At 43.8% G+C, this 26,778-nt stretch overlaps 1 protein-coding gene and 1 long non-coding RNA gene across 2 annotated transcripts; one reads left to right on the top strand and one right to left on the bottom strand.

The window, feature by feature from the left end:
- Window positions 1-1,714: 1,714 nt before the first annotated feature.
- Window positions 1,715-26,356, bottom strand: OGG1 (8-oxoguanine DNA glycosylase). The gene is made up of 8 exons (XM_040424671.1): window positions 26,255-26,356; window positions 25,115-25,225; window positions 12,154-12,536; window positions 10,331-10,510; window positions 7,102-7,280; window positions 5,510-5,657; window positions 4,542-4,591; window positions 1,715-3,376 (listed from the first exon to the last, which is right to left on the bottom strand). The coding sequence occupies exons 2-8, from the start codon at window positions 25,222-25,224 to the stop codon at window positions 3,293-3,295; spliced, it is 1,134 nt and encodes a 377-aa protein (XP_040280605.1). The 5' UTR covers window position 25,225; window positions 26,255-26,356; the 3' UTR covers window positions 1,715-3,292.
- LOC120995447 lies at window positions 3,889-4,538 on the top strand. Its single transcript, XR_005777592.1, has 3 exons — window positions 3,889-3,951; window positions 4,288-4,295; window positions 4,426-4,538. It is a non-coding gene; the product is annotated as an uncharacterized LOC120995447 (long non-coding RNA).
- Window positions 26,357-26,778: the final 422 nt, after the last annotated feature.

The raw sequence follows: 26,778 nt of genomic DNA, 5'->3' as shown, positions 1-26,778 counted from the left end.
GTATTAGCCTTTGTTACCTGTCGTGCGACAGAAGGTGTTATAAAAAGGCAACCTAAAAATGTATACTGCGACTGGTTTCTTCATTCATTGCATGTAAAGAAAATCAATCTGCTTATTTATAAGAAACTGCTTAATAAATTTGTTATCCTCTCAATATTGGGATGTGTGACTGCTTTCTGAGACTTTACACAGTCAAGCAACATTTGCAGCCATTTTTTATTGCTCTTTGTGTAAAAAAAAAAAAAGGGGGGGGGGGGTTTTCCAGTACTTATAAGGCAGTATTACACTGGCCGATATGAATGCTTGTTAGCGATCATCTTGCAGTATAATACTGCCGCCGATGAATGAAATGCTCATTCATTGGACAATTTATTTATTTTTCCCCTTTAAGCATGCTTAAGTCAGTGCTTGCCGGTGGCAGATTGTGCAATAGCGATCTGCCGCCAGCAAACCACCCATGTTGTGAAGATCGCTGCATGTAATAACTTCCGCTAGCCAGTAGGCAATTGCTGGGAGGGAACACTTTCCTCCTGACAATCGCTTGCTTCATCGGCCTGTGTAATACAGGATATATACTGATGGCTGTCCTCATGATGGATCATCAATATCAGATCTGTGAGAGTCTGACACCCCTATCAATCAGCTGTTCTAAGCAGGCGCTGACTGCAGCAAGATAAGAGTGGATGGTTTCATTCACTGTGTAGTTTCCAGTGCTGGCATACTACAGCTCAGTCACCTACTCTGGGCGTTTTAGACCGCTCCGATCGCGTTATAGAATGTTTGCCCCCCATTAAAATAGTGCCTCTCGTGTCTGTCCCACGTAGAGATCCTGAAAAAAGTACTTTATAAAGTTATGCAAATTAGCTATCGCAAGCATCCAGGGGTGGAGTTAGGACCCAGGTAGCACTCCCCTCCTACTTCGTCTTCCTTCTCTGGCTTGGAGATGTCGTGTGAGTACCGGTCACGTGCACTGTTAAAAATCAGTGCGCAGGCCTGGTCGTGGCCTGCGCTCGCGCAAGACCTCCAAGCCAGAGGAGGAGGACGAAGTAGGAGAGGAGGGTGGCCCAGAGGACAGCAATAGGAGCGTTTATCTGGGCACTTGTGGCTGTAACTCCACCCCTAGGCACTTGCAACAGCTAATTTGCATAACTTTATAAAGTACTTTTTTCAGGATCTCTACATGGGACAGACATGAGAGGCACGATTTTAATGAGGTGGGGGGGGGCGCAAACGTTCTATAATGTGATCTGAGCGGTCTAAAACGTTCAGAGTAGGTGACAGACTCCCTCCCGGCATGACCACTACACTGTGGATGAGAACTTTGTGCTTCAGACTCATCTACTGTATAACTTCTGGTGCCAGCAACTTTTCTAAACAGCTGATTAGCGGGGATGCCAGGTATCAGATCCCCACCAATCTAATATTGATGCTCTATCCTCAGGATAGGCCGTCAATATGTAAGTACTGAACAACTTACACTTTTCTGAAAATGGTGTTACACTTACCTATTCACTAGTGCTCTATTCCATCACCAAGGACTGTGTGGACTGGAGGTGCAGTCATTCACTGGCCTCAGTGGTGACATGTCCCCAAATTAGTGTGCCAAACCATTATAGCATGTTTTACCTAGCTGAACTCATTACTAGACTAAATAATTGTTTAGAAGCAGAGGTGGCACCTGCACGCAGGATCTGGTGGTGCCAATGGAAGGAAAACATCCCAATGTAGATGTGCACTGCAGGACCGCTCAGAGCAGTCCAGCAGCATACACTAAAGCCATCACATCCAGGCTCATATGACCGAAACGTTCTTTAATATAAGCATTGTCGGATATCACAGCTTTATCTATACTGGACCCTGTTATTGATTAGATAGATAGATATCTATCAATTCTCTGAGCATCATAATTCATAACACTCAGTGCTGTTGACTTTACCTGTCTAGATTAAATTGTGGGGTTTTAAACGAATATGAAATGCAGAAAAAAGTGTGTCTCTAAATGAGAATTGTAATCAATCATAATGACAAGGTCACGTCACATAAATGTTTCCCTTCTATGTTTTTCCATAGTTATTCACTAATTAGACCCAGCATAGTCGTAATTGAGAAAGTTGTCAAATCATCTGTGTTGTTTTCCTCTGTAAGGGTATGGCTACACAGAGCTTTTTGGACGAGGTTTTCAGACGGGATTTTCTGCCAAAGCAAGAAGTGGGTTTGAAAGGTATTGGAAATAAAGGATTTATACTTCTCCTTCCTGCTGGATCCACTTCTGGCTTCAGTTGAAAATTAGGCAGACAGATCTGCCTCAAAACCTGATCCAGAAAACTGTGTGGCCGTACCGTAACTGAGACTGCTATGGTTTAAGAGACAGATGTTTCAAATGGAACATCCTTATTAGAGTAGGTTTACACAGACATTTTTTTTTTTTTGGGCAGATTTTGCTGCAGGTGTTTCTGCCAAAGCCAGATGTGGATTGAAAAGGTATGAGAAATATACATGGACATACTTCTTCCTGCTAGATACACTTCTGAAAGTCTGTGTGAACCTATCCTTAGAGTACCATATTCTCTATTATATGGCATATGCCATAGTTCTTACAAATTACATATAAATAAAATAAAAAAAATTCTGCATGACCACAAAAAATACCTGCAGTTCTGCAATGAAGGGGCAGAGTATGACACAAAACAGTCTTGCATGCCTAGGCCCCCGCACTGTTTAATTATTACTTGAAGTGTTAAAGGGGATTTCTGGAGATGGACGAAAATGTAAAGCTGGAATCTGCTAAAAAGGAAAGGCCTTTTATACACTATATTGACAAATAAAAGTATTATGGTATTTCCTGTAGGCAGGAGGCCTAAGCAGGTCTTCTCACTTTAATTATATATATATATATATATATATATATATAATTAAAATATACACCTAATAGAGGAGGGTAATGTAGCAATTTGTTATATGCTGTGTATAGTCTCTAGGGGTCTCACTACTTGTGAGTGCAACTGTATTGTTGGAACTTGCATGTAGTAGTTCACCAGGAAGGCACATGTTTAATGGCAGCTAATATCTCCATGTAGTAAACTATCTAGTACCAACTTCTGAGAGTGGACCCAACTTACAGCATACCCTTATAGACACAAGCAGATGTGTTCTACTATGTTTATTTTACTAGGTGACTGTGTACTGTAAGAATGCAGAATAAAAACAAAATACACCTGACATTGACAATTCATCATTATTTGACTATGTACAAAAGAGATTAAATTGTTGCTTATACAGTGTGTATATATAATCACTTTTGTCCTTTCAGCTTCTTTTTTGCCTTTGCTTCATCTCCTGAACTCTGGAATTTCTTAAGATCCGAACAAAATAAGACCTGGCCATAAAAAGAAAAAAAACAACTAAGAATAGAACATGCTACGCAAACCTTATGGCTAGGTTTCCACGTTAAGGATTTTTAATGCAGTTTTTGAAGCCAAAATCCAGGAATGGATTAAACAAAAAAAAAAAAAAAAAAATCAACATACCTAACCACACCCATTTGCCCACCCACTTTTCAAAAGTAGTATAAAACCACAAGTCATAAGTTTTGGGGCGAAACAGGACTTGCGTCAACATCTGAAACTTCAATGCGTACCAGTTTGATGCATTCCACCGGTCAATGTTTCCTTTACACATATTCTTGGTTTTAGTTTAAAAAAAAAATGCACTATAACAAAATCTGAACATGGAAATCCAGCCCATTTCAAGTGTGAAAACACAAGTTTCTATTTAATTTAAATTTTAATCATTGGGAGCGACTATTTAAAACATACATAAAGCAGATTCACCTTGGCTCTATAGGGGGATTTTCCACCATTAGGCAAAAAAACAACATAACTCTCACCCCATGGTCTTGACTCACATTTGGATAAAAAAGTATTTAGTAATAAATTGTAACACATATGAAATGTTAGGACACTCTTATAAGTTTAAAGAGGACCTTTCACTAGATTAAAAAAATCTAAACTAACTATACAGACATGGATAGCGGCGCCCAGGGATCCCCCTGCACTTACTATTATCCTTGGGCGCCGCTCCGTTCGCCTGGTATCTTTACATGTTAGGCTCCACCCAGGGGAACCTGCCGGCGTCTCATTCTCCCATGCTGTAGCGCTGGCCAATCGCAGCGCTCCGCTCATAGCCTGAGAGGTTTTTTTTTTCCTCTCAGGCTATGAGCTGAGAGCTGCGATTGGCCAGCGCTACAGCATGGGAGAAGGAGACGCCGGCAGGTTCCCCTGGGTGGAGCCTAACATGTGAAGATACCGGAGCCTATACCGGGCGAACGGAGCGGCGCGGCGCCCAGGGATAATAAGTGCAGGGAGATCCCTGGGCGCCGCTCTCCATGTCTGTATAGTTAGTTTCGATTTTTTAATCTAGTGAAAGGTCCTCTTTAAATCTTCATGCCTATTGTTTTCAGGTATTGAAAAATGTAGTCTACCATACGGATTAGAAACACAAAAAAGGTAAAGTAGAAATCTAGAATAGACTCATGAACTTACTCCTTGGGCCCATCCAGCATATGGACCCCAGAGACTGCGGAAATAATCTCCTGGAAGAGACAGGAATAGACAAAATACAGTTACTTTGGTTGAAAATGACATGGGTCCATCAAGTTTTACATAATTAATTACTAAACTCATTATAATACTCAGTGCTAATTGTCATTAGATAAGCATCAGCCCCTTTTTGTAAAAGCTGACATAACATCTGCCATTACTAACTCTTGGGTAGGGCATCCCATAGTTTGACTACTCTAACTGTAAAGAACCCTTTCTTGTATTGATTTTTAAATTGTTTTCCTCCACACTGCTCCTTTGTATTGACCACCCCTACATTTAAATTAGGTCACCTTTTACGGTACAGCCACATGGAGCGGCCATGCTGCGGCCACGTACCCGTGCAGCCGTACGAGTCACAGCAGAATCATATTAATGAATTCGAAACATAATGCTTCTGCATTTGGTTCCTAAGAACACCCGATAATCAGCCATAAGATTGCGGCATTGTAACCACAGCACGGCCGCTCCCCAGGGCATCTTTTTTTCAAGCCTGCTTATCAGAGACCTCCCATCCCAGTAAATGAATCCACTCGCCCACCTTTTAACCAGCTCTTCTATATACTTTTCATCAATGTGGTGCCCAAAACTGATTCCCATATTGAAGATGTGGTCTCACAAGGGATTTTATAGGTCTGTAATACAACATTGAGACTCTCATTTTATAAACTTTTAACAACTTCTTCGCTTTTGCAGCTACAATAAACTACAATAATCCTTGAGAGGTCAGTCTGCTATCTGTGCCTCCTTCATGTCAGCGCTGCCCAGTAAAATGGCACTGCTGCATTCCCAAAACTATAAAGTTCAGTGCGTAAACTGCAATGCCTTCACAACGTACTAGAAAACTCTAATAAGCTTATATTACTTAAAACTGGTAATAAAAGTTCCTAGCACAAGCTGAAGGTTCATACCAATGTCCCGGTAGACCCGCTCTGTGAGAGTCTTGTTGCCCTGACCAAGCTGAGGTAAATAGTCTCTTTTTGCAATCTGCCAGACATGAGTGTCCACGGGTACAGCCTCTGGTTTATCAAGAGCCATCAGGCAAACACAATCTGCAACCTAAAAAAAGGATAAGTAAAGCAAGACAATGGATCAATTCTGAGGCTAAAGCTGGCCATACAAGCTTTCGTCTGACAGGTATCTCTGCAGAGCCTCCCTCCACCATACATGAACTCGGCTGAGCGTGCATGTGCTCTCAGTAGGTTGAGTAAACCACCACCAGACTCCTCTGGTGGCCCCTTATCTCCTGAGAGGATTGGACATGTTGAAACCCAACTGTCTGATCAACCTCTCCCCTGACAACTGCCACTGGCAGGCCCATAAACATTAAATGGTTGGCTAACGTGTATGGTCATCTTTACAGAGCAGATTCAACAATTACCCAGAGGTCTATCATGTTTGTTCCAAACTATACTGCTGTAAGCTACTAATGATGGCAATCCTGGTCTTTTTCACTAAGACCACAACTGAAAGTAACAATATATGCAGTTAAAGGGCTTCTGTCACCCCATTAAACCGTTTTTTTTTTTTTCTTTACTAATAATCCCTACACTGCGATCTCAGTATACATAAGCTAATTAATGATTTTCGTTCAGTAGAATTTGCTAAAAATCGATTTTTATAATATGTAAATTACCTTGCTACCAGCAAGTAGGGCGGCTACTTGCTGGTAGCAGCCGCATCCTCCGATCGTAATGACGCCCCCTCGGCTTGTTGATTGACAGGGCCAGCGGACGGGATCTTTCTCTGCTGGCCCTGCCTGTTACCATTCAAAATCTGGCGCCTGCGCCGCGGCTGTACGTATCTTCAATCTGCGCAGGCGCACTGAGAGGCGGCCACTCACTCGGCCGCTCGCTCCTCAATGCGCCTGCGCCGGGTGTAGATGTGACGTCATCGGTGCAGGCGCATTGAGGATGGAGCGGCCGAGTGAGTGGCCGCCTCTCAGAGCGCCTGCGCAGATTGAAGATAAGTACAGCTGCGGCGCAGGCGCCAGATTTTGAATGGTAACAGGCAGGGCCAGCAGAGAAAGATCCCGTCCGCTGGCCCTGTCAATCAACAAGCCGAGGGGGCGTCATTACGATCGGAGGATGCAGCTGCTACCAGCAAGTAGCCGCCCTACTTGCTGGTAGCAAGGTAATTTACATATTATAAAAATCGATTTTTAGCAAATTCTACTGAACGAAAATCATTAATTATCTTATGTATGCTGAGATCGCAGTGTAGGGATTATTATTAAAGAAAAAAAAAAAACGGTTTAATGGGGTGACAGAAGCCCTTTAAAGGGTAGCTTCATCAGAAAAGTTTTCCTAAAGCTGACCATACACAATAGATATGAGCCTATTAAGTCTGATGGGATCAACCAGCATTATTGTCCCCTGGCATTTCCCACTGGGATTGGACTTTGGGAACTGCAGTTAACCAAATAATACAATTTTATCTCGGGCAATGATCATTTTCATTACTAGAATGGTGACAGGCCCTAAAGTGAAAGCATGACACTCACTTTGGCTCCTACCCCTGGCAGGGAACATAGTGCAGACTTTGCTTCCTCATAGGAAGCCAGTCGAAGAGTCTCCAACCAATCAGGACCATGCTTCTGCAAAATTGCTCGGGCACTCTCGCTGACAAACTTTGCTCTGTAACCAAAACCCAAATCTCGCAACTTGGCCTCAGTGTCTTCAGCTGCAGAGTAAACACAGGTTGAGAACATCAGGATTGTACAGAAACACATTGCTAGAACACATGCTGAACAAATGACAACAGAGAAAAGACCTTTGATGTTACTGGGGAACATTTATCAAATGTGCTATGACCGTTTTGTGGCGTAAAAATGTTGCAAGCAATGTTGTGTGCGACATTTTATGCAATTTTTGGTGAGACAATGCGAATTTTGATGAGCATTACCACTTTCAAAAGTGGCATGAAAAGTTGGGTGGGATTACAGATTAGAACACTTATGTCTTCTTTATGTTGTAGGACTTTTTAAAAAGTCACACCTCCGTGCCAGGCAACCCCCTGGCGTACTTTTACTCAAAATGGCGGCAAATTTAATAAAACCGAGCTCCAACTTCATACATTTGGCGCAAGTGCGCAACACAACTGCAGTCTAAAAAAGAGCCTCAAACACATGTACAATGATAAAGTACCCCCACCATGTTTAGTACAGTGGCCCCTCAAGATACAATATTAATTTGTTCCACGACAATCATTGTATGTTGAAACCATTGTGAGTTGAGTAATCGGTTCCAAAGCCCCAAAATGTCATCCAAGATTAGAGAAAATGAAGATTTCTGAAAAATAAGCAGATAACAAAGACAGATAAAACAAGTCATTACCTATACCAGTCAGGAATAGGAGCTATTTTACCAGAGAAGTGGCCTGGATTGGTTGGCTATGAGTCTGCGGCATTGTATGTTGAGTCTGGTTTCAACTTACGTTGGGTTAGAAATGACCATTGTATGTTGAAAATATTGTATATTGAGGGACCACTGTATATGTAATTTAATATAAACAATTGGAAAATATCCTGGCATACATGTTAAAGGGGTTCTCCAGACTGAGGTACCGATGATCTTCGGATAGGCTATCAATATCAGATCGGCAGGGGTCTGACTCCTGGCAACTCTGCCAATCCTCTGTTTTGCAGTAGCTCCAGCCTGGAAAACCGGAACTACACAGCTTGGTCCACTGTATAGCAGATGGAGCCGGTTACTGCAGCGCTGCTCCCATTCAAGTAAATATGAATGTATATCACCAAGAGAAGGCACATACATGGTGTATGCAGCTTCTCTTACACCTAGCTGATGCACTATGGGTCATCTGTTCACTGGCACTAAATATAGGGGCTACAAGGGCCAAAGTAAACTAAAGCCAAGCTGAAATCAGATGCCTAATTGTAAAAATGCAGATTATGGAATTTATTTTATTGAGTCCTGACTATGGACAACTACAATTTTTTCTTTGCACTAGTTTGCATCAGTTTCCCCCTTTACCTTCTATTAAAGCTTAAAGGGATTCTGTCATCAGAAATGAGCCCTATAAGCTAAACATATGGCGATGTCCCTTGTAAAACACTGAATCCTAAAGTGAGTTTATCAAATGCCCCTGTGGCTCTATATTCATAAAAAAGCGGTTTATATCACCTGTCAATCACTTCAAAATGTGTCCAAGGGGACGTCTCATGGTGAAAGGTGCCCGGCTGCAGCCATCTCGTTTAGGTGCCCAGCGCCGGCTTCTGAGCTGAAATCGCCGCCCTAGGTAGGCAGATCGAATGAAAGGGAGGCCGGCGATTTCAGCTCAGAAGGCGGCGCTGGGCACCTAAACGAGATGGCTGCAGCCGGGCACCTTTCACCATGAGACGTCCCCTTGGACACATTTTTAAGTGATTGACAGGTGATATAAACCACTTTTTTATGAATATAGAGCCACAGGGGCATTTGATAAACTCACTTTAGGATTCAGTGTTTTACAAGGGACATCGCCATATGTTTAGCTTATAGGGCTCATTTCTGATGACAGAATCCCTTTCAAGGGGATATCCAAGATTTATTAAATTATGCAGAGAGCAGAGTAAAATGTAAAAACAAAAAACCTTACTCCCCTTCAAAATGTCCTGTGCTGCAGCTATGATCCCTGCTAGGCCTTTACTGATGACCTCATGTTCGCTGGTCTCGTGCCTGCTGCAGTCTTTCACTGGCCTCAGCTGTCATTTCACCGCTGAGGCCAAACGTGACTGATCAGTGGCAGCTTCAGTTTTTTTTACTCCCAGCTTAATTGTAATAAATCTTTAATGACCCCCTATTACAATAATATGAAGTACAAACAACTATTCTGTTCTGTGATAGAAAGGTCATTGTATAACCTTATAGACAATGTCGGCTTACAGCAAGCACATTATTTATTGTGAGCTCCATTTTGCTTGTTAAAGGGGTTACCCAATCCTAAAAAGCAATGGCATATCTCTATGTTATCACTCGCGTTTGACCTCCGATCTTAATGCGGTTAGCCACTTAATGATGACTTATCCTCAGGATAGGGCAACATTATCACATCAGTGGGGGTCCAAGTCCCGGCATCCTTGACGATTAGCTGTTTCCGGGAGCTGATGCAGTCACCGAAGCTCTGGTGAGCGATGCAGGCTTCCGGCAGCTTTCCAAAGACAGCGCGGTACATTGTATAATGGCAGTGCTTAGTATTGCCCCATTGACTTGAATTGGTCTGAGCTGCAACTAGGCCACGTGACTTATGTACAGTGATGTCACTGGCCTAGGATGAGGCTGCAGCGCTAAAGGACTCTTCTAACAGCTGATCAGTGGTGGTTGCGGGTGTCGCACCCCTGCAGATCTGACACTGATGAGCTATCCTGAGGATGAGTCATAAATATCTTTTTCTGGATAGCCTCTTTAAGAATGAACGGGTCCATGAAGGGACCCATTTAGGCAGCTTTCAGCACCAGAATATCACCTCTTGACACTCCAAGTGTCTCATTTATGGCAAGTGCAGCATTTTAGCAACTATGGGATGTCTACAGAAAGCTTTTAATACCACACCTCCACCAGAAATGATAGTCTTCGAGAATTCAGTTGGCTTGGTTGGTTCTTGCTCCAGCGTTTGTTTTCCCCCCATCACTACATACATGTTCACAATATATACACTGACAGTCCTGCCCACTCAGCAATCTGTTATAGTCCTAAATGTATAGCCAGTCAGAGGAAGACTGGCATGTTACCTGCCTGCCAGTGCCTGGAGCGTGGGGAAGGAATAGTACTCCACCAAGTCAAGCTGGCATAGTCTTCTCCCCAGACCACTGCACAGCCGCTCAATCATTCCAGTGATGCGAGAGATGTGGTTGTTGGAGGTACAGATGAAAGAGAAAAGGCATTCTACAGGATCCTGCCGCAAAACCCGAATTCCTGAAAGACAGTCAATGCATAGTCACATAGTATATGTAGATCCCAAGTTCCCAACCTCCATAGACAGTTTTCAAGCAGGCTGCTCCTTGATTAATTATTACATATCTCTGCTGCATCACACAATACAGAGACATTTTCAACACTGACTGTAGATATGGCTGTTACAAACTTTTTTACCCGTTTGCATCAATCACCCATTATTTATTCTATTGTTTAGTGATCATTCACTTTGTAATTGCTGATATTTCCCCACTCAGGAATGGTCATTTGAACCAATCCGCTGTAGTCTCTGTAACTTCCTGTAATGTCACGTTCACTGCCTGGTCTTCTGGTCTCTGCAGTGTCCGCCCATTTAATTAGCATGGGTGGGAGTAAGTCAGGTCCCCCTAATTCTCCCCACATCTTTTCAGTAGTGAAGCAGGGAATTTCTAGCGCATGCGCTGACAAGTGTCTGAAAATGAGATAGAAATTCCCTGCTTCATTACTGAAAAGGTAATACAGGCAAATACACTACATTACAAAATGAAGGATCGCCAAACAATAGAATACATGAAAGGTGGCTGATGCAAACTGGAAAACGACAATTACCCTTACCAGTAATTGCTTTTCTGGAAGCCCATGACAACACCTATGTCAGGGGGACCTCCCATGCAGAACAGGAAACCTGAGAAGATAAAAAAGGTTCACAACCCCTCCCAAAAAAACAAAAAATAAGGCATCCCTGCCAAAAAAATATATAAAAGATATATATAGAGGAAACAAAAATGACTAATCACCCATATTACTAAAATAGTAACCGGGCTGCCTGCCTAACAAAAAAAAACACTTCAAACTAGATAAAAATAAAACACCTAGACCAATGGTTTGCACCAAAATAAAACACCTACACTAAAAAAAACAAATAAACAGCAAACATCTCAGTTAGTTAGATCCAATAGAGAGCAATCCGAACCCGATTCACTCAAGCCTAATTACTATCTATTGCAGAACAGAATTCTACTGTAGAGAGTAATGAAAACATCTTCTGTGCACTGTACTGCAGGTGCCACAGCCAAGTGTAATGAAGTGATGCTTCACCACCTAACCCACAAATCTGGAGAATAAGCCATCAATATCACAATGCCAGATAATACCTTTAACTGATCCAGCAGTTTTACTAAAATCTTGTACCGAACAGCTCCAGCACAGCTCATTATAAGCTCTTCCCACTGCCGAGTGCAATAGGAGAAGATATGTCAATCAGCAGCAAGAAAAGGGGGGTGGGGGGGGGATCTCATGTATATGAGGACTCATAAGCTTGAGCTGTGTATGGAAAAACTCCAGCGCTGGAGCTGTTGAATACAGATTCAAGAGCGTGACCCAGAGTTTTCATCAGGGTCCTTAGTTAGGGCACCATAAAACTGTTGACATATTCCAAAATATATTCAATTTCTGAATTCCAGGTAGGAATGATCACTAGATGCCTATATATTTAGTGAATGTAAAGAGCTGTCACAATGCATAGAGAACCATGTTCTGCACACAATCTGAATATAAAAGAAAGCAATTCTAGCAGTGCGTTATGTCTGAAAAAAAAGCTAATAATCTTTTACTTAATGCTGTTGGATGACAAGGGAAAAACATGTGGATCTTAAGCATATTACCTGGGAATTCCTTAGCTACTTTCAGAAAGTTCTTGTCACACTCTCTCCACCGATTGTAGAGTTCACCGAGACTGACGTGCAACTGGAAGTAATCCTGTAAAATGTCGCTGTCTTTCTTGCAGTCAGTAGTTAGCGAGTCATTTTCTGCACATATCTCCTCTTTTTCCTGCTTTATTAGGTCTTTATCCTGTTTTACTGGTTCAGGGATAGTATGGGGCAGCTTTCGTTTTGCAGGCCTTTTCTGAGCCTTCTTTTCCGATTCACATTCTGTTGACCCTGGGCTGGGATACACTGTGTACCACAGGTGGCCATCTTTTTGAGTCACAGTCCACACTCGTCCATGTAATACACCTGTCCAGTATCCAGGACTGCTTTCTCTCCACCTAAACATTTTAGGACAAGCAGAAAATGATTATTACACTTACCGTTACTCGTATTTTCCAGACCCCACGACAGCACAACAGAGAGAGGATCCGCCTCCAGGGACAGGAAACCTGCAGAATAAAAAGGTGGGGCCTCATTCCCACCTCAGTGGTTTACAGAGCGCGAGAGTGACTCCAACTAAGGTTAGTTTATCTAATGTATAACAACTACATTATATATATATATATATATACAGTCATGTGAAAAAATTAGGACACCCTTTGAAAGCATGTGGTTTTTTGTAACATTTTTAATAAATGGTTATTTCATCTCCGTTTCAACAATACAGAGAGATTAAAGTAATCCAACTAAACAAAGAAAACTGAAGAAAAGTCTTTTCAAGATCTTCTGTAAATGTCATTCTACAAAAATGCCTATTCTAACTGAGGAAAAAGATAGGACACCCTCACATGTATTCCCTCTTAAATTGGCTCAGATCTCACACAGGTATATCACACCAGGTGCACATAATTAGTAGATCGTTACTCTGCATGTTGAATGAGGCTTGCCCTATTTAAACCTCAGACATTTAGTTTGGTGTGCTCCTGACTGTTGAAGTGAGAGTGAGCACCATGGTGAGAGCAAAAGAGCTGTCAGAGGACTTCAGAAAAAAGATTGTAGCAGCCTATGAGTCTGGGAAGGGATTTAAAAAGATCTCAAAAGATTTTGAAATCAGCCATTCCACTGTCCGGAAGATAGTCTACAAGTGGAGGGCTTTCAAAACAACTGCCAACATGCCCAGGACTGGTCGCCCCAGCAAGTTCACCCCAAGAGCAGACCGCAAGATGCTAAAAGAGGTATCCAAAAACCCTAAAGTGTCATCTCGAGAACTACAGCAGGCTCTGGCTACTGTTGATGTAGAAGTACATGCCTCTACAATCAGAAAGAGACTGTACAAGTTTAACTTGCATGGGAGGTGTGCAAGGAGGAAACCTTTGCTTTCCAAGAGAAACATCGAGGCCAGACTGACATTTGCCAGCGATAAAGTTGACAAAGACCAGGACTTCTGGAATAATGTTCTTTGGACAGATGAGTCCAAAATTGAATTATTTGGACACAACAGCAGAGGACATGTTTGGCGTAAACCAAACACAGCATTCCAAGAAAAGAACCTCATACCAACTGTGAAGCATGGAGGTGGAAGTGTCATGGTTTGGGGCTGCTTTGCTGCAGCAGGACCTGGTCAGCTCACCATCATAGAATCCACGATGAATTCTACTGTGTATCAGAAGGTGCTTGAAGAACATGTGAGACCATCAGTTAGAAAATTAAAGCTGAAGCGGAACTGGACCATGCAACATGACAATGACCCAAAACATACTAGTAAATCAACCAAAGATTGGCTGAAAAAGAAGAAATGGAGAGTCCTGGAATGGCCAAGTCAAAGTCCAGATTTGAATCCCATTGAGATGCTGTGGGGTGACTTGAAAAGGGCTGTACGTGCAAGAAACCCCTCAAACATCTCACAGCTGAAAAAGTTCTGCATTGAGGAGTGGGGTAAAATTTCCTCAGACCGATGTCGAAGACTGGTAGATGGCTACAAGAACCGTCTCACTGCAGTTATTTCAGCCAAAGGAGGTAACACTCGCTATTAGGGGCAAGGGTGTCCTATCTTTTTCCTCAGTTAGAATAGGCATTTTTGTAGAATGACATTTACAGAAGATCTTGAAAAGACTTTTCTTCAGTTTTCTTTGTTTAGTCGGATTACTTTAATCTCTCTGTATTGTTGAAACGGAGATGAAATAACCATTTATTAAAAATGTTACAAAAAACCACATGCTTTCAAAGGGTGTCCTAATTTTTTCACATGACTGTATATATATATATTTTTTTTTTATGCTACACCCATCGCACAAAAGAGGAACCCCTGAAACACCAGAGAGGGAATAAGGAAGGGTGCTGTCATGCGGTCTGGAAAATCTGATTACCGGTAAGTGTAATCATTATTTTTCCCTTCCTCTACGACAGCACCACAGAGAGAGATTACAGAGAACACCCCTTCTTTATGGGGGGGGGGGGGGGGCACCACTTGCAGAACCTTAGTACCGAGGTCAGAGGTAGAATTTAGCTGAAGCCGATAGTGTCGGTAGAAAGTAGAAGGAGAGGACCACATGGCTGCCCTACAAATTTGCTCAATAGAGACATTTGATCTTTCCGCCCAAGAGGTGGATATTGCCGAGTAGAATGTGCTTTTAGGAAGAGATGAGGAGAACTTCCAGAAGAGGTAAAAGACAGGGAAATAACCGCCCTGATCCATCTGGCTAGGAAACTCTTTGAAGCCACCTTACCCCTATTTATGCCTGAAAAAAGGACAAATAGAGCAGAGGATTTTCTCCAATCCTTGGTTATCTCTAGATAGCATAAAAGGCATCTCCTCACATCTAAGCAGTGAAAAACTCACTCTTCCTGATCTCTGGGATCATCAAAAAATGTCGGGAGCACTGAAAAAGGTCTCCTGAAGCCTGTTAGCTCTGGACGGAACTTTGGGTAAAAAGGCAGGATCTGGCCTAAGAACTACCCTATCCTCCATAATTGCAGAGGTTAAAACTACCAACAGGACTAACTTGAAAGTTAGAATACAACAGTCACACAATGCACATAGATTTGCGTTCACATTTAGTGATCCTATGTGATGGAAAATACCCTATAGTGACGTACCCACTCAGTGTACATAAGCATACACGAACAAAGGATAGACTGAGACTTGACGGGTATAGTAGAAAAATATGACACCTGAGGGGGTCATAACATAGTTACATACAATTAGAAAAAGAGGGCAGTGAGGTTAGCAATCAGCTAAGATTCACAAATGTCCAGAAAAAGTGCAGATACATATCTCCAAACTTGTACACATATATACACGCACATAGGACCTATTTCACATGTAAAAAATTGTCACAAGTATCCACAATATTACTGGTATACACGTATGTATCTCCGGAAAAAAGGCTGCCAGTGCATCAAGTTGGGACATACACGTGTATAGCAACTGGACAAACACAAAGTCCCATCCACTTGTAAAAAAGGACTAATGCCTCAATCTCAGCAAAAAAGTGCGTATGTGCATATTATCATCCATTATAAAAATAGAGATACAAAACCAAGTCCCACAGACATGCGTGAACATATATGTACATATCACCTTAAGGGCAAATAAGATTACTGCCAGTGCCCTAAGAATAGAGCCATGTATGGATACATATACAGATACATACACACAGGAATCGATCACCTAAATAGCTGTGTCTAAACAGATAGAATCAAAAAATCACAGAGATCTGATTGCTAACCTAACTGCCCTCTTTTTCTAATTGTATGTAACTATGTTATGTCCCCTCAGGTGTAGTCCACCTTTTTATCTGATGTGATACATCACATATAAATTAACTTTTTATGTATTGTCTAATAAAGTATATGTATATTTTGCTACTATTCCCGTCTAGTCTCAGTCTATCCTTTGTTCGTGTAACTTGAAAGTTAGTAGCTTTTCTGAACAGGAAGACAGAGGTTCAAAAGTGGGTTTAGTCAGAGCATTAAGGACTAGGTTCAAGTCCCACGGAGCAATACTTGGTGCCTTAACTGGAAGAATTCTGTCTACTGCCTTAAAGAACCTAATTACCCAGGGATCATCAGCAACATTTTTATCAAACAGGGCAGACAGAGCCAAAACCTGCACCTTAAGAGTGCTCTTAGCTAGTCCCAAGGTCAATTCTTTTTGAAAGGGCTTATGTCACCCCCCAAACAGCAATTTTCAGTTTTGGACTTCCAGATTCCATATATACCCCTCTTACCTCTGGCTGTGCTGTAATTTCAGTAAAAATCGTACTTTTGTGATATGTAAATTTCTTCACTACCAGCAAGTTGGGTAGACTTGCTGGTAGCCGCCGCATCCTGGGTCTGAAAAAACGCCCCCTCCTCTACTTGATTGACAGGGCCAGTGAGCGCTCTCATCCTCCAGCTGGCCCTGCCTGCAGCTCAAATCCCGCGCCTGCGCCGTACCGGTCCTCATTCGGCACAGGCGCTCTGAGAGAAGGACACTCGCTTGGCTGCTCCTTCCTCAGTGCGCCTGCGCCGATGACGTCAGCCTACACCCGGAAGAGAAGACAGAAGCCCTTGAAGGAATTCCAGGTATAAACTCCTGACACTTGGATGGCAAACTGGGCCCTGTGTCAGAAGGTCCGGGATCTCTGGGAGGATCCAGGGGTCTGTTACAGACATGGACCTCAGAAGGGAGAACCAAGTTCTCTTTGGCCAGAAGGGGGCTATTACAATTAATCTTGCACCCTTGTCTCTGATCTTTTTGAGAACCCGAGGAATAAGTTGGAAAGGAGGAAAGGCATACACCAAGGGGAAACTCCATGCTTGAAGGAGAGCACCCACTCCATCTGGGAATTCCCTTGGATTTAGAGAACAGAATTTCTCCACCTTCCTGTTCGATCTGGTGGCAAAAGGATAGATGGAGGGAAGTCCCCATAGCCTGACTACTTCTGAAAAGATGAATGGGTTTAGTGACCACTCTCCCTGTCTCAATTGGTGACGACTCAGGAAGTCTGCCTGGAAGTTCTTCTTGCCCCTTATGTGGAGAGCAGAGATGTGACTGACCTTTCCTTCCCGGCTCTGATACAAAAGTGTTGCTTCTTTCATTAGGGGAACAGACTTTGTCCCTCCCTGATGATTTATATAGGCAACTGCAGACTGGTTGTCCGACATAATCCTTATATGTGTTAAATGAATGGTTTTGCTGCCTCCCAAGCTAGTCTTACTGCTAGCAATTCCTTTCTGTTTGAGGAGAAAGTTTTTTGTACTGGTGACTATTTCCCCTGAATAACTCGGTTCAAAAAATGAGCCCCCCAACCAGTGGGACTGGCGTCTGTGGTTAATACCACTGGATTGGGATGATTCCAAGGGATTCCTTGATTTAGATTCGACATGTCTTTCCACCAGTCAAATCTCTTTTTTGAGATTATTATCTTTGTATCCAACGAGTCCCCACTCTTTTTTAGCGCTAATAGGATCTCTTTCTGTAAAGTTAGAGTATGGAAATGAGCCCATTGTACTGCCGGTATACATGAGACCAGTGATCCCAATACTGACATTGCTTTTCAAAGAGATTCTGTGATGACTTTAGAGTCTGCAATTTCGTCTGGACATGAGAAATTTTTTGTCAGAAAAACCCTCTGGACAATTGAATCCAAGAGGATACCTAGAAACACTTGACGAGACTTTGGTACAATTTTTTTATTTTTTTCGATTTATTATCTATCCTAATCCTTCTAAAACTTCTGTCATCTCTTGTACTGCCATTACGCATCTCTGTTGAGAGTTTGCTATAATCAGAAAGTTGTCTAGGTAAGGCAGGAATAAATGTCTTCTTTCCTTATAAATGAGGCTAACTTCTGCAATCACCTTTGTGAATATCCTGGGAGCCATCGAAAGGCCGAATGGAAGTGCCTGAAACTGGAAGTGATAAATACATCCCCTGATGTCTCCTGCGACCCAGAGAAACTGCTGATGTAAGGGGTGAATGGAGATGTGATAATACGCATCTTTTAGGTCTAAGATTGCCATGAAACTGTTGGGGAATGGAAAATGGACCGCTGATTTTATCGTCTCCACCTTGAACTTTCTTAAAAGTAGGTGTTTGTTTAGGGCTCTTTCACACCTGCGTTCTTTTCTTCCGGCATAGAGTTCCGTCGTCGGGGCTCTATGCCGGAAGAATCCTGATCAGTTTTATCCTAATGCATTCTGAATGGAGAGAAATCCGTTCAGGATGCATCAGGATGTCTTCAGTTCCGGAACGGAACGTTTTTTGGCATGAGAAAATACCGCAGCATGCTGCGCTTTTTGCTCCGGCCAAAAATCCTGAAGACTTGCCGCAAGGCCGGATCCGGAATTAATGCCCATTGAAAGGCATTGATCCGGACTTAAGCTAAACGTCGTTTCGGCGCATTGCCGGACCCGACGTTTAGCTTTTTCTGAATGGTTACCATGGCTGCCGGGACGCTAAAGTCCTGGTTGCCATGGTAAAGTGTAGCGGGGAGCAGGGGAGCAGCATACTTACCGTCCGTGCGGCTCCCGGGGCGCTCCAGAGTGACGTCAGGGCGCCCCACGCGCATGGATGACGTGTCGCATGGATCACGTCATCCATGCGCATGGGGCGCTCTGACGTCATTCTGGAGCGCCCCGGGAGCCGCACGGACTGTAAGTATACCACTCCCCCGCTCCCCGCATGGCAACCAGGACTTTAATAGCGTCCTGGCTGCCATAGTAACACTGAAAGCATTTTGAAGACGGAGCCGTCTTCAAATGCTTTCAGTACACTTGCGTTTTTCCGGATCCGGCGTGTAATTCAAGCAAGTGGAGTACACGCCGGATCTAGACAACCCAAGTGTGAAAGAGGCCTTAGCTGCTTTAAGTTTATAATCGTGTGGAATGAATTGTCTATTTTTTTACTAGGAAAAGAGGATAGTGGAACCCCTTTTGTTCCGCTATTGGGACAGGAGTTAGTACCTGTTTTCTTAATAGTTCTAAGACCTCTAACTCATAGCAGACAACCTCTGAGCTTTTGTTACTACAAATCTCTGAGGAGGTTTTGCACGAAACTCTAGCAGTAAGCCCTCTCCTATGATTTTTCAAACCCAACTCCCAGGAATCTTTTCCCATGCGGAAATGAAGAGCTTTAGCCTTCCCCCCACAGCGCACCTGGCGTCACTGTTGGGACTTTTTTAAAGCCGAGATGAAGAACTTCCAAACAAGAAGTCCCTACTTCCAACCCCCCTGGATTTAAAACTCTGGTACTTGTCGCTTCCTCAGCCTCTTCCTCGGAATCCAGATGAACGAAAAGGACGTCTGGATCTGAAAAAGAGGTGGAGGAGAACCCTGTTGAAAACCCTGGAAATTATTCTTCCTATCTGTCGCTTTTTCCAAAAGGGAGTCTAATTCAGGACCAAACAAAAATTCTCCCTGACAAGGGATGCTGCATAATCTATGTTTTGATGATAAATCCCCTCAACGAGCAGAATTGGAAAGGGAGGATGCCTGCGCCAATAATTTGATTGACTCCACTGAGGCATCTGCTATAAAATCCACTGATTTCTGTATACTAGGGATGGAGGGTAGAATCTGTTCTCTAGGACATCTTTCCCTAATTTGACATTTTAACCTCTCTAACCATAGAACCATGGATCTGGCCGTAACCGTGGATGCAATACAAGGCCTAAACGCAGCCGCAGCCGCCTCCCATGTACCTTTAAGACAAGAATCCACTTTTTTGTCTAATGGGTGTTTTAAACATCCCATGTCGTCGAAAGGCAAGGAGGAATTTTTTTTTATATCTTAGCTACGTCTATTCTTGGTGCTTTATCCCATGAAGAAGAGGGTTCCTCCTCAAAGGGATATTTTCTTTTGAAACTTTTGGGAGTATAAACTTTTTTATCTGGTTTCTTCCATTCTTTATTAATTAGGGCCAGAATATTTTTATGTAAGGGGAAGCATCTGTCTCTCTTCCTGAAGACCCTCAAAAACGGAATCAACTATAGACTTATCATCTTTAACATCTTCTAATTCTAACGTAGAACGAATAGCCTTTAACAATTTGTCAGTGTCTTCTACGGGAAATCAATTTTTACCCTCCATATCATCTTCCGGTAAGGGAGATTTGTATGTCTCCAGCTCCTGCTCACTATCAGCTGCAGAATCTACCTCCGACAACCAGTTTGCTGCTGACTTCCTCTGACGCTTACAAGACTTCAAGGAACTTTTGACCTCCGTTTTAATAAGAGACTTGATATTCTTCAAAAAGCTAGGAGATTCCTCCACCACTGTCTTGTCAATACACTGCTGGCAAAGCTTTTTAGCATATGAAGAGGATAATGGGCATCCACATAATGCACACTTTCTATTCTTTCTTTTAGCCAAAACTTTTTTAGGCCTTGTCTAAAATAAAGAAACAATCAAAATATCAAATAAGTACCGTGGTTGGGCACTTACCCACTCATTCTTAATTAAATATCGGTACCGGTGCAAGGATTTCCCCTTCTGCCGGGTCAGGTCTTTTTTCTACTTCCATAATATCACCCGATAATCTTTTAATATAAGAAAATCAATCAGCAATTTCATTTCATTATGGAGGGGACAAGATATCATCTGTATCCCTCATATCTGGACCCAAGAAGAAAAGACTGGTTAACATACGCAGTAATACAGGAGAAAGCAGGAGTCCAGAACCAAGGTAACCCAGACACGAGTAGGACAGGACCACACCAGCCCCGCTGGTGTCCGCACTTTTTCACTGCTCCTGCCACTTCTCCCAGAAGGCCTGCACCTGTGGAACGCAGAATCCAGACGAAAAACCGGAAATGCCTCACGTGGAACGCACCGCTTATCGGAAGTGACGCTCCCTGCTGTGCACCACCTTCACATCTGTACCACACGCTGGAGAAGGCCCTGAAAGACATCCCATGACGCCGGGCCGCATGTGGTGGAATGCACCCCCCCCCTTGGGGCTGCTTCCTTTTCCTCCAATGCCGTGTGGCCTTACTCCCCTGGGGGGGCCCACGCACCACCTGCCGCGAGAACCGGATGGAGGCCCCGGACCCCACCAGTTCCTAGGGTCCTGCCAGCCCAACCTATGGGCGTTGGACCACAGCAGGTAATTACCACATAGCCCTCCAGAAACTTTCTGGGATTTCCAGACTAGCTGTACCTTAAAGAAAACTGCAGGTCTCCCACTCCAAGCCCTGGAGGCAGATCCTCTCTCTGTGGTGTTGTCGTGGGGGAAGGGAAAAATGGCAGATGTTATTCAGAATGTGTTCCTCTGTTATCTACACAAGGCTTCATTTATTAAAACTGGTACATACAACTTGGAGACATTGCTCACAATTCCAGTTATTCCACGGCTTTCATCTCCTGACTAGTTCTACAGATTTGGCAAGGGAGGTACATGGGGCCATCAGCCCTGGCACATTCACTACCATTTACACCAATTTACTGGAATGATGTCTGAAATCTATTCCAGTTATCAGCTGGAGTACATTTCAGTCTAGGCGCACAGACTGTCGGAGGATGCCCCTAATTTATGATGAGGCTTGCTCCACGTCAAAAATTAAGTTCATCCTCTGGCAGAATGGGGAATATCAAAGACCTACATAAAACAATAAGTGACAACCCCACACCAAACTTATCTATTAGGCCTCTTTCACACGGGCGTCGCTAGTGAGGGCCGGAAAGGATGCAGGTGCGTTGCGGGAAAATGCATGATTTTTCCGCGCGAGTGCAAAGCGTTTTAATGCGTTTTGCACGCGCGTGAGAAAAATCGGCATGTTTGGTAACCAGACCAGAACACGGACTTCTTCACAGAAGTTCAGGTTTGGGTTAGGTGTTGTGTAGATTTTATTATTTTCCCTTATAACATGGTTATAAGGGAAAATAATAGCATTCTGAATACAGAATGCTAAGTAAATTAGGGATGTAGGGGTTAAAACATTAAAAAAAAAAATTAAACTCACCTTAATCCACTTGTTCGCGCTGCCCGGCTTCTCTTCTTTCTTCTTCTTTGAGGACCTGGGAGAAAAGGACCTTTGGTGTCGTCACTGCGCTCATCACATGGTCCAGAAGAAAGAAGAGAAACCGGGCTGCGCGAACAAGTGGATGAGGCGAGTTTCATTTTTTATTTTATTTTTTAAACCTCTCCATCCCTAATCTACTTTGCATTCTGTATTAAGAATGCTATTATTTTCCCTCATAACCATGTTATAAGGGCAAATAATAAAGATAGTCAGCTAGCAACCATCCGATCGTCACCTAGCAACCATGCATGAAAATCGCACCACATCTGCACTTGCTTGCGATTTTCACGCAGCCCCATTCACTTCTATGGGGCCTGCGTTGTGTGAAAAACGCACAAATATAGAGCATGCTGCGATTTTCACGCAACGCACAAGTGATGCGTGAAAATCACCGCTCATGTGCACAGCCCCATAGAAATGAATGGGTCCGGATTCAGTGCGGGTGCAACGCATTGCACCCGCGCAGAAAACTCACCCGTGTGAAAGAGGCCCTACAGTTAATGGCACCAACCTTTCTCACAGGTCCGCTGCATTGGGATAATATTTTAATCTGCACTGTCCTTCCAGTCACACATTCAAACCCTTACCATCATCTGCCACTTTCAACTCAAGAACAACTCTCATATTCGCCCCTTCCTCAACCCTGAGTCAACTAAAATGCTAGTGCATGCCCTCATCATCTCCCACTTGGACTACTGCAACTACTCTTGTGGCTCAACAAACTGAACAAAACTTGTGAAAGAAAACTGGCATACATTACAATAGAAATCTAGGCCATTTATTTTTTTTCCGCACGCACAGACCCTTCCAAAATGCAGCAACATTATTAAAGGGTTTCTATCACCTCGTTTTGACATAATTAGCTATCAGACACTAGCGATCCGCTAGTGTCTACTCTACCAAACAATGCTATTATAATACCTTTGTGTGCAGCCGTTTGCCTAAAAAACGAACTTTTATTGATCTGCTAATGAGCCTCTATGTGCTATGGGGGCGTCTTTTCAGCACCTAGAGGCTCGGTCTACTCACATTGTATGCCGCCCCGCTCGTCCGTTAAGCCCGCCCATCTCCTCTTAAATGCCATCCTCCATCTGAGCCAGCGGACGAATTCTCGCGCCTGTGCCGTGCGCGTCTGTATTCGGCGCAGGCGCAGTGAATGTCTGATCGCTCCCTGCACAGACATCTCCACTGCGCCTGCGCCGATGACCGAGATGTCTGCGCAGGCAGCGGTCAGACATTCACTGCGCCTGCGCCGAATACAGACGCGCACTGCGCCGGCGCGAGAATTCGTCCGCTGGCTCAGATGGAGGATGGCATTCAAGAGGAGATGGGAGGGCTTAACGGACGAGCGGAGCGGCATACAATGTGAGTAGACCGAGCCTCTAGGTGCTGAAAAGACGCCCCCATAGCACCTAGAGGCTCATTAGCAGATCAATAAAAGTTCGTTTTTTAGGCAAACGACTGCACACAAAGGTATTATAATAGCATTGTTAGGTAGATCAGACACTAGCGGATCGCTAGTGTCTGATAGCTAATTATGTCAAAACAAGGTGATAGAAACCCTTTAAAGGGGTTGTCCAGCCTTTAATATTGATGACCTATAGTCAGGATAGGCCATCAATATCTGATTGGTGCGGGTCCGAGGCTCCATGCAAGCGGCGCATCCTCTTCATTACACTGCACTTCTGAGACGAGTGAATGGAGCGAGTACTTGTAATTATACTACGCCGCCACTCCAAAAGAGACGAGGCATAGTGTAAAGACCAGGAAGCAGTGCTCGCATGGAGCACCGCCTCCTGTTCAAACAGCTGATCGGCGGGGGTCCCAGGTGTCAAACCCCCGCCGATCAGATATTGATGATCTATCCTGGCTGCACAACCCCTTAAAGGGATTCTGTCACCAGTTTTTTACCCCCCCATTTAAAAATATGGTTATGTTCATGGAGCTCTAGCGATTCCTAATGTGGTCTTATAACCGAAATCTGTAGGCTCATTTTGTCTAAAAAACGTTATAACTAACCTGTCATTCATCTCACAAAGGTGCCCAAGGGGATGCTCATGTCTTCCAGATGCCGCCCGCACCCGCCGCCGTTCGTGCCCAGCTCCTCCTTTGCTGTCATCAGCGCCGCCTCAGAATCCTTTGCTACGCCTCCGGCTCTCCCTCACTCCCCCCTCCTTCTTCTCTAACATCCCGCGTGCGCACAGGCCTCTGACAGGCTGGCGCCAGTGTTCAGGTTATCGGCAGGATGAGCGAAGTGCCGGCGCATGCGCACTTCGCTCCATGAAGCCGAACGGAGAAGTTCGCACGTGCGCATCAGGCACAGGCCTGTGCGCACGCGCGGGATGTTAGAGAAGAAGGAGGGGGGAGTGAGGGAGAGCCGGAGGCGTAGCAAAGGATTCTGAGGCGGCGCTGATGACAGCAAAGGAGGAGCTGGGCACGAACGGCGGCGGGTGCGGGCGGCATCTGGAAGACATGAGCATCCCCTTGGGCACCTTTGTGAGATGAATGACAGGTTAGTTATAACATTTTTTAGACAAAATGACCCTACAGATTTCGGTTATAAGACCACATTAGGAATCGCTAGAGCTCCATGAACATAACCATATTTTTAAATGGGGGGAAAAAAACTGTTGACAGAATCCCTTTAAAGAGGCATGCAACTCTTAATAAAAAATGTGCAGGTACAAGTTGCACCAAAATTATTAAGACTAGTATATGAAAAGCCAGTGTTAATCATTTCCCCCATTAAGTCTATTTTTACTTCTATATTGAAGCATCCGTCTCTTTTGCCAGAATAAAGTGTAACGTGAGGTACAAAAAAATAATAATAATAATAATAAAATAAATTGAAGCTACAGGAAGTATGCAGCAAAATTTTCCAGTCCCAAATTTGCAAGTGCTTCACAGTGTCACACACAGGGGTAAATGTAGAACACCCACTCATCAAGAGAGCACAAAAAACTAACACCTACCGAAAAGACTGACCACCTGGTAGGACAAAATCCAGGCGAAGTTCAGAGAGATGGCATGGTATTGCGCGCCAGAGGTGAGGGCAGACTGCGAGAGAGGTGAGGCGTTTCATTCTGTAAGAATCACACACAGAAATTAAAGTACAAGGTTCATTTCACACTGCGTCTACAGTGTACCATTATGGTATTTGTCAGGTGCTTAAAGGTGTACCTATGAAACTGGCTGACCTGTTACATGTGCGCTTGGCAGCTGAAGGAATCTGTGCTGGTCCCGTGTTCGCACTGCTGAGAAAAATGATGTTTTAATAGATGCAAATGAGCCTCTAGGAGCAATGGGGGCGTTGTCATTACACCTAAAGGCTCAGCACCCGCTGCACTTTGAGAGACATGGGCAGGTGTGATATCTTTTTTACTGTCCAGTCCTGTCAATCAAAGTGTAGAGGGAGCTGCAGTTGCAGAGAGAGCAGAGCCTCTCGGTGTAATGGCAACGCCCCTGTTGCTCCTAGAGGCTCATTTGTATATATTAAAACTTCATTTTTCTCAGCATAGCAGATACATATGAACCAACACAGATGCCTTCAGCTGCCAAGTGCAAGCAAAATTACATTTTGTTAAATCAAAAAAATCCCAAGAAAAAAAAAAGCTAAAGTAAAATCTACTCCACATATTTGGCATCGCTGCATCCGTAACTACTCGCCCTATACCATTATCAGGTAATTTATCCCGTACGGTGAACGCTGTAAAAAAAAAAACAGAATTGCTTTTTTGTTCTTAGTCACCATCAAAAAACGTAATAGCCAGCAATCAAAACGTTATTGTTATTTTTGCCAAAAAATTAACACCGCAAAATTTGTAACATAAAAACTCAGTGGCAGTATTGATGCCCCCCCCCCTCCCAGAAAGAGTTATTAATAATCAGTACGTTATGTGTACCCCAAAATGGCAGCAGTAAAAGCTACATCCTATAGCCCTCATACAGCTACATAGATGGAAAAATAAAAATGTTATAGCCCTTTGAAGGTGACAATGACAGGGGGCAGCAGCACTTCCGGCTAGATCACACATCTATATGCTTTCTATAGGGTACCACAATCACGTATCATCCTAGTGTCCGGAGCCTAAAGGACGAGCGAATCCGGTTACCTTGTATGGGATAATAGCAGCTAAACTCCATGCAGGAAACGGACCTCCTGACGTCACTGGGTCACGTGACATTCTCTCGTCACGTGACTCTGAATCGTCAGCCTGAATAGAAGTGTAGGAAGCTGGAGCGCTCAGGCTGTTTGTAGAGCAAGTCACGGATGGCTGCTCCTCACTGAGAGAGGGGGGAGAGTGTCTGTCAGTGCTGGAGGATTCTGTGTGAGACTGTATGCAGAGGTGGGGGCCATGTAATGTTGTGTGCAGGGGGGGGGGGGGCTGGGTAATATTGTATGCAGAATGGGAGGCCGTGTAATATATATTGTATGGGGGGTGTCATGTAATATTGTGTGGAGAGAGGGGAACTCGTAATATTGTATGGGGGGTCGTGTAATGTGTGCAGGGGAGGGCGTGTAATATTGTATGGAGAGAGGGGAACTCGTGTAATATTGTATGGGGGGGTCGTGTAATGTGTGCAGGGGAGGGCGTGTAATATTGTATGGAGAGAGGGGAACTCGTGTAATATTGTA

Source organism: Bufo bufo, chromosome 3 (assembly GCF_905171765.1).
Source record: "Bufo bufo chromosome 3, aBufBuf1.1, whole genome shotgun sequence".
In the NCBI taxonomy this organism is placed as follows: domain Eukaryota; kingdom Metazoa; phylum Chordata; class Amphibia; order Anura; family Bufonidae; genus Bufo; species Bufo bufo.
This window is presented reverse-complemented; position numbering and strand designations above follow the sequence as displayed.